This window comes from Coniophora puteana (genome assembly GCF_000271625.1).
Source record: "Coniophora puteana RWD-64-598 SS2 unplaced genomic scaffold CONPUscaffold_34, whole genome shotgun sequence".
Classification (NCBI taxonomy): Eukaryota; Fungi; Basidiomycota; class Agaricomycetes; order Boletales; family Coniophoraceae; genus Coniophora; species Coniophora puteana.
The window spans coordinates 1-12,480 of NW_006913086.1; the positions used below are offsets into that span (position 1 = coordinate 1).

The following is a 12,480-nucleotide window of genomic DNA, read 5'->3' on the forward strand; positions in this document are numbered from 1 at the left end:
CAAAGAATGAATGCGTTAGAGTTAGGAGAGGCTGAGGTTCCGACGGAAATCAACCGCACGCAAGGACCAGAAAACTTCCAACACAAATAAGTCGGCTCGACGATAGGAGTTGGCTCAGTCGAAGCCACATTCACTTAGAAAAAAACGTAGCAGAGGGCCATCGCCGATTCAAGCATTGGCTATAGAAGGCTGCAATACAGTCAGTCGAGTTAAAGGGAACAACATGAAAATTACCGAGGCAGATCTGGAAGGCTTCTGGGCCGGAACTAATATGCACGGCAGATCAGCGTCCATCGCGAGAGGGTTGATGGAACGGAGCCAAGGATAACTGTGAGGAAAGCAAGTCCTTCGTGAATAATCCAAAGGGCAAGATGCCTACGAACGTCAGATGAGCAAGAAAGATAACACATTAACCATTACCTTCGAGCGGAATTGTTCACACCGTCTAGTTTGCCGCTGCGCACGACCCATGAGATAAAGATGAATATACATCTCAACAGGCCACGCATCGACATATCTATCCAGCCAACGAATTTTTGCTATGACCTGTACGCGTTAGCGTAAGGACAAACATTGAATTAGAGAATAGAAAGCGCGCTACCTTTGCGACAACGAAAGCGACTTGGTCTGCAGGTTGGTTGCAAAATTTGATGTTTATGTCCAATTTGGCCTTCACGATCGGACGAGCCACGCTCTGCAACAAATAAGTTTGACTGAAGCGTAATAGAACATACTGAAAGAGTTACCTTGAGTGTTTCCCACTCGGACGGAACCATTCCAAGCAGATATGTCATCTTGGGTTTGGAGAATTTTCGCATGACAAGTTTTCTGTAAGTGTCGTCGCCAAGAGGTTGGATAAACACCATGCTTAGTGAGGCGGAACTCAGACGAAGGCGACAGGTCATAATATATATGCATTAATTTGGTACAGGAGGTCGAACTCTCTGTACCGCATACAAATATAATATCAAGCTCTCGTGTTTCACCATTCACACACATACTATTCGTTTCAGGTACACACAGGAGGCAACAAATCTAGGAAAATGTACAGCAAAATGCATGAGAACATGTTACAGAAGATTCACACGCCTGACGTGATGGGGTTTGTAAGCGTAAAGTATATAGAATCAAACACGCGCACCTTGCAGCACAAAGCGTGCGATGGACCGCAACATCAAGACTAACAGGATGCAAGTTTATAGTCGCGTTGTTGACGGTGACATGCCTTCCGCCTAATGTGCGAGTGGCCAAAGTGGAATTAGAAGCACATAAAGCCGAGATGAAGTCAAAACGATCGTCAAATTCGTCCGTACAGACGATGGAGCCAGTAGTGTATTCGGCGCAGCGGCGTGTGATGAAAACACCATACACGTTCGAAGACGCCAAGGAATCCGCGGAGAAAGCAGGTCGAAGGTATTTTGATGCGAAGTAATATGCAACGGCTGCGGACCTTAACGCTCGATGTTGGCCGGTCCCGCCACACACGTGAAAGTGAATAACAGTGGGTCCTCGGCAGCGAAATCGCGAGAAGTCTGAGGAATAATCCCAAGAAAATACCATAGGAAAGTCTTCAAAGGATGGTAATCCGTGCATGATAGACGAGAACGACTATGTAACGGATCAGTGAATGTGTTGTTAAGGACAGTGAGCAAAATTCGCACAGGTCCAAAAGATGTCACCAGTCGAGCAAACACAGGCCATTCGGCCGACCCGTTAATGACGTAGTCAATTGAAGTTGCTGCGCGGAGCGCAAATACTAAGTCAAGAGGACGATCGTCTGCACGTCTACGACTGAAGGGTGACATGTCACCGTTGAATCCTTTCATAGAGGTCAGCAAAACACAGCCAGGCGAAATAAATGCTTCACACTGACCAGAAAAGTCCATTGAGGTAAGCCACGCTGGAACCATGAACTGGATAATGAAACTTTGAACAACGCCCGAGTTCTTAAATACACACAGACGTGTTTAGGAGATCATATTTGCGCGAGGAGACAACGCGGCAGAGTTCGGGCGCCCAGGAATGTTAAAATAAGCAACCTATTGTTTGCTAGGGGTACTATTGAGAAAGAAATGAAGTGTAGTATATTCAAGAGGGGCGGAGCATGCAATGGCACGGAACGGGTCAAAGCAGAAAATAATTGAAGCTTAATACAATAGGGGCGGCAAAGCGGGTACAGGAGCACAGTACAAACTTTAACGTCAAGCTGGCTGCGCACTAATTGAATCATAGTATACACTCAAGCTACAACCCCTGGCGGATTCATATTCAGCGGGCCCAAAGACCAACACTCCTTGAAAATGTATCAGACGCATAGTATCCGCGAATCATGAATGTGCTTACCAAGCTGCTTCTAACATTTCACGAAGCTGAGCCTCATAGGGTTCATTGGCAATGAATGAAGAGAGGTTGGTAGTAACGTGATGGCCGTCCACCATTGAAGTTGTCGGACGGTCACGAGCGAGACAGAGGCCACATACTTTGGTGTAGTAGGGTCGAAATTCCGCCGTACAGAAGATCACTCCGGTCGTATAGTGCGCATTATGGCTGGTGAGAATAATGCGCTCGACAGCATCGCTGGGGATGACTTTGTCAGTGAGCCATGAGCCTAAGACGAGATGTTGGAGCACGAAGTGTTGCAGTAGGGCGCCAATGCGAACTGCCAAGTGGTTGTCGCCAATACGTGAGATGTGGAAATGCACGGAGATTGGCGCGCCGACTGAGACACGTAGATCCGGACTGGAAGCGCCCCAACGGAGCATAATACGTGCCTGCTCAGGAAACAAAGGAAGATCAGGGGGAAAATCCTGAAATGCGGTTAAAATCGTAATAAATTCGCGGAAGAGCTAGACACATACCTCAGTCGTGAGATAGCATATAAACAACACATAACCGGGCCAATCGACAAAGCCATCAGTGTAGCGATTTAAGGTCTGCCTAAGGTAGTGCGAGAATGTAGCGGCTGATATGCAATGATTGTCACTAATCTTCAACAGTGGCATTCCCTCGAAATCCCCTGACAACGAACTCAACAGGGAAAAACAAAACGAGACGGATGATAACGCACCACTGTCGACAATTCGACTCTGGGAGAGGAACGAATGTAATAAGCTGGCCACGGAAGATAAGTGTGGCAGTCCGTTCATCGTTAGAAGTTTCAGATCAAAGCGGATCGTTCCACACTTAAGTACAGTTCAAGAAAGGGGCGCTATCGACCCAGGAGAGGGCACCTTTATTTGACTTGAAACACGTTATGGTACAGAGCGTGACGACATTCATGCAATCCAAGCTGAAACAGCTACATCATAGATTACAATACAGGCTATACAAAATGTACCGTCATCGACGAAGCACTACCCCAAATTATTCGCTGAACCAACTCACATCAGAGCGAGTGGATGAAACAGAAAAATAAATGACGCACGCTATGATGTTGTGCATGCGCGACACAACAGGTTCCAATACATCACCATACGCATCAAGGAAAGGCACAGAAGCAGTGATGTGTTGTCCGCAAACTTTGCGTCGGTTGCGGGAGCTGCTCGATTCACATTCTTGAATGACAGTGTCATACCGCGGCAAAAACAACTTGGTACACAGAATAGTACCGATCGAATAATCGCGGTTGTGGCTGACAATTCGAACCCGATACACGCAAGAGTGCGGTAAATCTGCTCGCTCGTTAATAAACCGCATGAGATGTGCAGTTCCGAAATGAAAGCCTAGTGTGGCAAGGTGCGTCGCAATATGTGCGTGAGAACCAACTGACACCTGAAAATCGATAGAGATCGGAGCATATTGTTGCATCACAGGATGGGACGTTTTCCTCCAGCGCAGCATCACGCGCAGTTCGTGAGGATATACAGGGTTGGGGACTGGATATTGCTTTTATCATCACATTAACACTGTATCATGGTCAAGACATAGTATAGTCAAACGAACCTTGCCTGCAATGATACAGAGCATTCGCAAATACACCGCATACCCGACCATGTCATCGGCCAAAAAATCCATAGTTTCTGCCATGCGGGAAGTCAACATGTTCGGGTTCAAACGTTGAAACGCAGCCGCGCATCGTCTGCGCAACTGGTTAAGTTCGACAGTTCGCAGAGGATCTAAGCAATTTGTTGAATCATGCAATCCAATGTATAAGTGGCATCAATCTACCTCTTCGAACGGCGCTCATAGCAGGCTTGTGAACGAGTTTCGCAGGTTGGTTGTCCATAGCGAAGGAGAGAAGTCTGCAACGTCCGGAATCGCCACAGCCATTCAACTTTTATACTAACAGCATAACATAGGGACAACTATATTGTAATAGAAAAGCGGCCCAGAGTCTGAATCTCCTGTCTGACAAATAAATGAAGTTAAGGAGAGGAATACAACGTCGGGAGAGGTTCGAACATATACGCGGACAGGCTCAGGTATGGCTTTTTATGAATAGGAATTTAAACGACTCCTAGAATATGAGTGCCAAAAATACAATAAGGATTAAGGGACTAAGTTTGCAGCATCGTTGTCTCTGTTAAGGATCCATGGCATAGGAGGAAGCTCCTTAGCGATAACGCCATCGTGGTCGGTTACGTAGTCACCGTTTGCGAGGAGGAAAATTAGACTTACGCCTGTGCCGCACCGAAACACTGTTTCGATAATTCAGTGCAAAAAACATACGCAATGGTGAATTGTGCATAATGTTGAGTCACTCGAAAGCGACAGACATAATAGCTAGCCCTTTTACGTCCGTCAGGATGGTCTTCAATGCGGCGTGAGAATATATTACACAAACAGTTACCCAATGCGGCAAATCAGACATCCGAAAGATCGTCTCCGTCAGTCTTAACACAGAAGTTAGCCTTAAATGGAAGCAGATCACGATTATGCGGATGAGCAATGCGACGCTACACTACACATATGTCAGTGTGAGTCTTATCCGAAGGTTCATTATAATGCAACTCTTTCTGTAAAGACAAATGAGAAGGGAGATGACTTAAATATTATCTGACGTACACGCGTGATTAAAAGATAAAGGAGGCAAACGGAAGACAACCAGTCCAAACTCTCTCCAGACTTTAGCTGTAACTTGCTGCTTGATGGCCGCAATGGCAAAAAGTACGTCGCGTGCACATTCAGAAACGAGTTACAGTATCCCTCATATAAAATTGGCTTCCGCGTACGCACTGCATCCTCGTGTATCATACATTGTACCAATGACACGCTTGCAGTCTTGAGTCAATCAAAAGCGATAGACATAATAGGTAGCTTTTTTATGGCATTCACGTACGCACTGCATCCTCGTGTATCATACATTGTACCATTGACACGCCTGCATTCTTGAGTCACTCAAAAGCAATAGACATAATAGGTAGCCTTTTCATGGCATGCGCGTGCGCACTGCATCCACGTGTATCATACATTGTACTAATGACACGCCTGCATTCTTGAGTCAATCAAATGTGATAGACATAATAATAGCTAGCCTTTTCATGGCATCCGCGTACACACTGCATTCTCGTGTATCATACATTGTACCAATGACAATCCTGCATTCTTGAGGAACACTATCTTAACGTGCGATACACCCGAGACTATCCGAGGTGATCTGAGGCGAACCCTAGGTCAACAACTCCTGATATGTTACATTTGCTACAGACAAACTCCCAGGTTGCATTCTGACCATGGCGTGTGAACGGTGGCGAATTCTAGACAACGCCGTGTACAGTTGACTGTGTGAAAATACGTCTTTAGTCAAGTCAACGCCAACGGAATCCAATGTAAGTCCTTGGCAGCTGTTGAACGTTGTGGCGTAAGCTGCAGCGAGAGGGAATTGCTTGCGAAGGAGGGTGAAGCCAGACGGCAAGGTAGTTTCAAACATGATTCGGGGCAGAAGTATATCTTCCGGATCTATGGCTGTCACTCCACCAATACCTCGTAAAATTCGAACTGTCACGAGTCGAGCACCCAGCCCAATAACAACAACGCGAACGTTTTTCACCAGTCCTAGCTCAACAGAGAAGTTTCGAAGGAGCCTGCACACTGAGTTAACTTTAAGACGCAGAGTATGGTGAGGGAAACCAGGTGGAGTGTGATTGGCGACATAGTCAAGGATACTGGAGGGCGGTATTATATCGTTTTCCGTCGCTTCTCGCAGAGAGTCTGCAGCAATATATGTACGAGGATTTCCGGCAACTTGGTTTAACACAGTGTCATTGTATAAGTCAACTTGCCGGTTAGTTGGCGCCAAGATCGCACGTCGGAGGCAAAGGAGTGGATCTTGAACGACATGCAGAGGGTAAACAAACGAGAGTAGATCTTCAGTCGAATGCACACGTGAAACCATAGATAGATCGACTGTGGGACCGGCGCCATCACCAACCGAATCAACAAACTCTGCGAATTCTGGGTCTTGCGAGTTACGGATTGGAACGGTCAACTGATATTGTGTGAACTCTGCCCATAGAGTAGACGACTTGATAGAAGCCTCTACGACCTGTGCTCGGGTCCCCTTTCTGATAACAGGGCAAGTTTGACGAAAGTCTCCCAGAAGCAATATCGACTTCCCACCAAAGGGAAGACTGTTGCTAGTAACTCGCGCGAAAACATCATTGACACATGCCAGGACTGCTTTGTTTGCCATTGGAGCCTCATCCCATATAGTGAGAGAGGCAGCCCGAATGAGATCTCCGCGAGCTGTCTGTTCATTCACCGGCGATTCCAACATTTCGGAACGCTCGTTAACAGGAACCTAGAAACAGGTAAAGAAGATTAGAATACTTTTACATTAAATTAAATTCATACACACTTTAAACGTTGAATGGGTTGTTCTTCCTCCAAGATATAACTGTGCAGCAAACGCGGCCGTCGCAGTTGGCAATGCGATGAGTCCAATCGACCTGAGTTTATCAAGTATAGCATTGACGAGGAAAGTCTTCCCTCGACCAGCTTTTCCATCCACAAAGGCACAGATTGGTCGGTCGTGCGTAATTGCTGACACTATATCATCATAGATGAACCTTTGTTCTAGAGTCATTGAGACATATGCATTGTTGGCTCTTGCGGCAAGCATTTGAGGGTTCGCACCCCATCGAGTAAGCTCATGCTCCACCTCACGACTAACGACGTTGGGAAGTGGGAGACCATAATCTTCTAGAGATTTTCCTTGACACTCTAACATCTTATGTATCTCGGCCAGAGCGTGACCAATTGATAGTTCTTCGTGATCTGGAAAACGTAAGGCAAAATCAATAGACAAACTTGGCCCGAACAATTCCCAGAGCTCCAATGGAACAGGAACACAGTCATTCAGGAGCAAATGGGCAAATAATACACGGAGTTGTCGGGGGGTCTTCAGTTCTTCAACAGCCTCATGCATAGCCTGAAACGCCTCCCGTTCATTAGCAAACAGGCCCATGGCAGATGCCGCTTCTTGAAACGAGGTATGCGTAATGCCTTCCACGAGCAACGCGTCCTGAAATGAGCGAACCGGCCGATTATTAAGTATACATCGCAAGTAGTAAGGCTCCCCCTTCGAGGGAAGAACAGAGTGAAGCCGGGATAAATGGGTACGCTGTGCCACACGTTGAATAACGCGCATGCATGGTGTGTTCGCTATGACTTGGCTCTCTTCAAAAGTGGTTTGATTTGTCGCCCCTCCGACCGGTGCCAAACGAAAGATAGTAAAATACTCCGCGTATGTCACTGTTTCAAAGGTGCGTTGCATACCAGAAGTGTCAAAGAAATATCCAACAGGGCGAATAAAATACCGCTCCAGTGATGATAGCGAAGTGTCAGATCCGGATGATTGATATCGTCGACGATGTATACTCCCAGGCAAATGAATGGCCAGATCTGTTACCGCAGGAATCTTCTGCGACACGTGAAACCCCATAATACGCCATGCAGCCTCAGGAGCCGATAAATACCGTGCGTTCAGATATTCTTCGATTTCATCAACGTGGTCTGCTTGGTGTGCAACGTTGTAGCGCGCAGTATCAGGTCCTATACGTGTCCACACCCGTAAGGAATAAGAACAACATATATTATACACAGCATAGAGAAACACACCTTTGTTGATGTACTTGAACAGATACTGAAATAGATGAGACGTGCTAGCCACCTCGAAGTTTATGTGGCACTGAAAGTATCGAATTAATTGGAGACTGTGAGGAACTATCATTTCGTCCCCTAGCCGGCGTCGGCGATAATGGACTCGTCCTTCATTATCAATGGTCGTATCATGTTGCAGCGGCTTAGGATATTTGAAGCGACACACACGGTTTCTACTGGAGACTTCACGCTGACAATATTTTGAAGCAGGTTTGTCGGCAGGGGGATGATTGTGACGCATAAAAGTAGTCACCAAGCGAGCATCATCCGGGTCAGAAGGTATTTCGGCAGGTACGATGTTGTCGATGTCACTAGGAAGAACACAGTCCGTGTCATACCTCACTAGGATGTGAGCGTGAGGTAATCCCCGCTTTTGAAACTCGATTGAATGAATAATGTATACTGGTCGACCGATTTTTGGGAACATAGATCTTAGACACTGCAAGAGGCAAGCAAGTTTTCTTTTAAACACGCGAACCACAACCAATGGAACATCAACGTAAGTTTGGCCCGGACGCAAGCGATCTTGAATCTCTGGCCAGCGAGAGTTACACGTCATAGTGATGAAGAAGGTTGGATTACCCAAAGCTCCCGCCACAGCGAGAGAATCTGCAATTTGGTTTGAAGACCAAGCCCGGGATCCTAGGAATGATGCAGGGAGATATATGTTGTCTGTGTCTGCAACAGTATCTTCTCCCATAAGTGCAGCGTCTTCCGCCAGTAACCGCTGTTGGTGGTGTCGGATGTAAGATAGACGACATTCCAAGTTCCGGCTGAACATGTCAACCAAATATTCGTTAGTCAGACGACCAAATACTTCAAACCGATCTTCACGTAACAACAATGCCCGATAGTACCACATTTGAGTTGTTGGGGCATCTTGTGCATGGTCGTTGCATTCTGCAGGAACAACATCGTCCAAATCTCCCTCCGTCTGTGCGATTCCCCAACCCATTGTTCCATGTGGAAAGAATAAGGGATAGACTAATGGCTCCCATAGACGACTAACAGCAGGGATTGACTGTGTCATAGCATTTCTAGCACGCGACACAGTGAGACGGCGAGATCGGACCTGAGTAGATGATGTGTTATCATACGACATTATGGCAGCTATCTCTGCCGTCGAACCCGAGTCTGCCAGAGATAAATACGCATGGGGAAAACCTTGCTCGTTCGCTAACACCAACGACCGTAGAGAAGCTACAAAGGGATTAACTCGGAGGAGAACAGCCCGCATAGTATCGATCCAAGTGGACGGAAGTTGTGCTGCCCATTCAGGAAAAGGCGTGTTTCGCATGAACCCGTCATACAGTAGCCACCGCACAGCAGAGTTTGGATGGGAAGGCCGGATGCGGTGATACAATCGGCCCTGAATAGCCATGAAGCCGGGAGGACCAGTTGATTCAGTTGGGAAAGCATGCGTAGACTCAAGTGCTGCGAAAGAAAATATGAGATTCAATACCCGTGAGCGCTGCGAGATGCCGGGGTCATGCATGAAGTCGTTGTATTCGACAGGCAAGGGTGGTAAGCGTGGGACATCGCCAAGACGAGCACCTTGAGTTCCGCAACAAAAACCGGCTCGTTCGCCGGTTAGAAGTACAACGCCACAATGAATGCACTCATGCCTTCGCCCTCCTCGTACCTGGCCCCATGTTAACATAGGCGATGTTATCGCGCCCGTTTGCCAGTTAGATGTGACGTGAGACATTGTTTGAAGTCTACACAACATGAGCAAAAAATAAAACGAGACTGAGTATGACATACATTTGGCGTTTGTAGGTGTTTGTAAAATGCAATTGAGGGTTGCTTAATTTGACGGCGTCAATAAAAATCAGAGAACAGAAAGCTTAATGACTTACCGATTGAAGCGTCGTCGAACAGGGCGCGAAGACTTCAGAGCAAAAGTAAAATATTTGCTGAGCATAAAGTCCATCCACCACCTGCTTTTAAACTCTTGCGTTAGGGATTCACTCTCCAAATGGATAGATGCGATCGTCAGCGCCAAGACGCTTCGAGTGTAAGAAGACATTCACCCTTTCGGCCAGTCTTGCCGGAGAATGTTCATCATCGCAAACACATCATTCAGTGACGGTACAGTACCGCACCAAGCTCGCCTCCTGAGCGTTGAAATTATCCTGTTTGATTATGAAAGCCCGCGATTGAGTGAGCTTCCTGCGACATACCATTCATTGTCGGAAAAGAACCGCAACACCCTCACCTCCTGAGGGGAGAATTAATATTCACACTGAATGTTGAAGCTCCGTACTCTATTAGATGTATCGCACGCGGAATGCATTGTCAATACCAAATCACAGCAGACGAGCCACCTCACGGCAGTGTGACTAAATCTCCTGTCCACACACAATGAAAAACATACCAAACGCACGACAGCAGAGACGGGCGCATTTTTCTATCCGAATGACATTGCCGTAAAGTGCTCGTTTGTTACAATGATAAGCTATGGTAGAATGAATGGAATACCACTGAAGCGCTCGAGAGTGCGTAAAATTTCACAGTTGTTCGATCTCATTGGAAACTATCGAATTACTCCTTGCTGTTGCGAAGCTTATTCGCCCCTCTGACCATACTAAAAATCTCCCACAGAGTCAAACCGTGCTGCGCGCCGTTCTTCTCAATGAATTCTTCAAAAGCTTCTCCATTTTCCTTCCGAACAGCGGCGTTGAACGTCACCATATCAGATATGCCGAGTGCGGCGAGAGCGTCCGCGGTTTTCGTGAGGGGAACGCCACAATCAGTCCGAAGGAAAGCGGCCAACTTCTGGTCTATTGCGGACCCAGACGAGCTGTTGGCTCCTTGGCTACTCGTCTATGACCGATTGGTCAATACACGAATAAATATGACATACAGAAAGAAAAAGCATACCGTCATTGATGTTGTTGAGACGGGAGACGGAGAAGTTTCAACTGATATCAAAGTGATATCAGCACCGCTCGAGTGTGAGGCAGACTGTGATAACAAATGGTCAACGCCCATTCGTATTATTGGCAAGCAGAACATACCGATAACGAAAGGCCCCGACCTGACCGTCGCGATTTGCGTTTATCACGCCGCTCATGCATGTGACGAATGTTATCGAAAATGTTCAGCTCAGTGTACATCGACAAAGGCCAAAGCTCGGCGTAGTTTGCCATGTCCGGTAACACACGCAGTCCCTACAAACCGTATCAGAACACATGTTGTAAGTCAAAACAGGCCACTCACCTCAGTCAACACTAATGAGAGTCGGTCCTGAGGCTGTTGGGCAAAGGGTATGTCTCTGTTCAAGTGAGCATCCACAATCGGCCGCATACGACTCTTACAATTGAAGTCATTCATAATTATCAACGACACTTAATTCGGGCGAACTTACTTGAACAGTGTTCCAATCAGACAGACTTAGACGCATAACCTTCAACATATGAGCGAGAGGCACCAATCGTGTGCGCATGAGATCATAAAGGTCGCTCTCAGGTATGGCGATCGTAGGCATGAAGGGTGATTGAAAGGCGGTTAACAATGCTTACCGAAGGAACGCGCTTTGTATTTATATGAGGCAATGGAAACAGTCGACAGCTACTCGTAGAGAAGCGCTTAAGGGTGTCTTAGGGTGAACTTAGCGCCAAGGAACCAACAATCGAATACGCATGTGTGATATTCGGAGTAGCATAAATGTATCACAGAAGCCTTTACAACAGCCGAGTCACTAGTGTAGGTAATACAACCAGTAAATTAAACCCTTTTTTCGAAACATGTGTTCGCATCTACTTCTTAGACTTACGAGGTCGCTTCCCACGTCCTGCAGGCGAGGGAGATCGCCGATTTTCGCTATCACCAGTCTTTGGCGGCAACATCGCCACCATGGCTCTCAACTGTTCAGGTTCTAACTGTGCTAAAATTGACTCTGACGTCGATGTTGCCGTTGAAGTCGCCTCGCTTTCGTACAAACCGGGGGTCTGAGGATGATACGCCTCGGGTGGAAGTCTCGAAGTCGACGCCGATGGAGTATTTCGACCACCCCCAACGTCATGTTCTTCTGTGACACTAATTATAAGATTAACACCGTTCTGACGCCTTGTCACAGAAGAAAGACTCACACTTTCTTCTTCTCACGAGAACGATTGGTTGGTTCTAAGTCCGGCACTTCATTCACGCTGGATGACGAGTCAGTGTGAAGATAGAAATGGGCACAACTGCAGACTCACGTCGCGCTCTTCGTACCACTAACACGGGCGGAGAAGCGATCTTTCTTCGACGGCGTGTTGGCGGCCGGATTCACAGTGACAGTCCGCGCGGCTAAACTTCCTGATCCACCAACGGAAACGTTGTTCGCAACGTTTAGGGCAAGTGAAAGCAACTCAAACTGAATATATCCATCGGATG

The 12,480-nt window shown here is 47.0% G+C and overlaps 4 protein-coding genes across 4 annotated transcripts; all 4 read right to left on the minus strand.

Moving 5' to 3' along the window:
- Positions 1-151: 151 nt before the first annotated feature.
- CONPUDRAFT_86105 (uncharacterized protein) lies at positions 152-827 on the minus strand. The gene is made up of 5 exons (XM_007777736.1): positions 747-827; positions 602-694; positions 421-546; positions 235-375; positions 152-189 (listed from the first exon to the last, which is right to left on the minus strand). Exons 1-5 carry the CDS (start codon positions 792-794, stop codon positions 169-171), a joined length of 429 nt encoding a protein of 142 aa, XP_007775926.1. The 5' UTR covers positions 795-827; the 3' UTR covers positions 152-168.
- A 162-nt stretch (positions 828-989) lies between these two features.
- CONPUDRAFT_78441 (uncharacterized protein) lies at positions 990-4,225 on the minus strand (the record flags this gene model as incomplete). The annotated part of the gene is made up of 10 exons (XM_007777737.1): positions 990-1,035; positions 1,142-1,608; positions 1,662-1,819; positions 1,874-1,946; positions 2,195-2,210; positions 2,344-2,846; positions 3,068-3,086; positions 3,425-3,771; positions 3,943-4,115; positions 4,168-4,225. 10 exons carry the CDS (start codon positions 4,223-4,225, stop codon positions 990-992), a joined length of 1,860 nt encoding a protein of 619 aa, XP_007775927.1.
- A 5,226-nt stretch (positions 4,226-9,451) lies between these two features.
- On the minus strand, positions 9,452-9,808 carry CONPUDRAFT_68186 (uncharacterized protein; the record flags this gene model as incomplete). Its single annotated transcript, XM_007777738.1, has 1 exon — positions 9,452-9,808. A coding segment is annotated over one exon (357 nt), but the record flags the coding sequence as incomplete, so codon positions are not given.
- An 836-nt stretch (positions 9,809-10,644) lies between these two features.
- On the minus strand, positions 10,645-11,590 carry CONPUDRAFT_160594 (uncharacterized protein; the record flags this gene model as incomplete). The annotated part of the gene is made up of 5 exons (XM_007777739.1): positions 10,645-10,926; positions 10,984-11,067; positions 11,121-11,273; positions 11,323-11,415; positions 11,471-11,590. The coding sequence occupies 5 exons, from the start codon at positions 11,588-11,590 to the stop codon at positions 10,645-10,647; spliced, it is 732 nt and encodes a 243-aa protein (XP_007775929.1).
- Positions 11,591-12,480: the final 890 nt, after the last annotated feature.

Bases quoted from the DNA above. Each gene is read 5' to 3' on its own strand.
- CONPUDRAFT_86105 (XM_007777736.1), bottom strand. From the start codon at position 794: ATGACATATCTGCTTGGAATGGTTCCGTCCGAGTGGGAAACACTCAAG. The intron at 376-420 runs GTAATGGTTAAT...TGACGTTCGTAG, and splicing joins GTGAACAATTCCGCTCGAAG to GCATCTTGCCCTTTGGATTA. The intron at 190-234 runs GTAATTTTCATG...ACTGTATTGCAG, and splicing joins AGCCTTCCAGATCTGCCTCG to CCTTCTATAGCCAATGCTTG.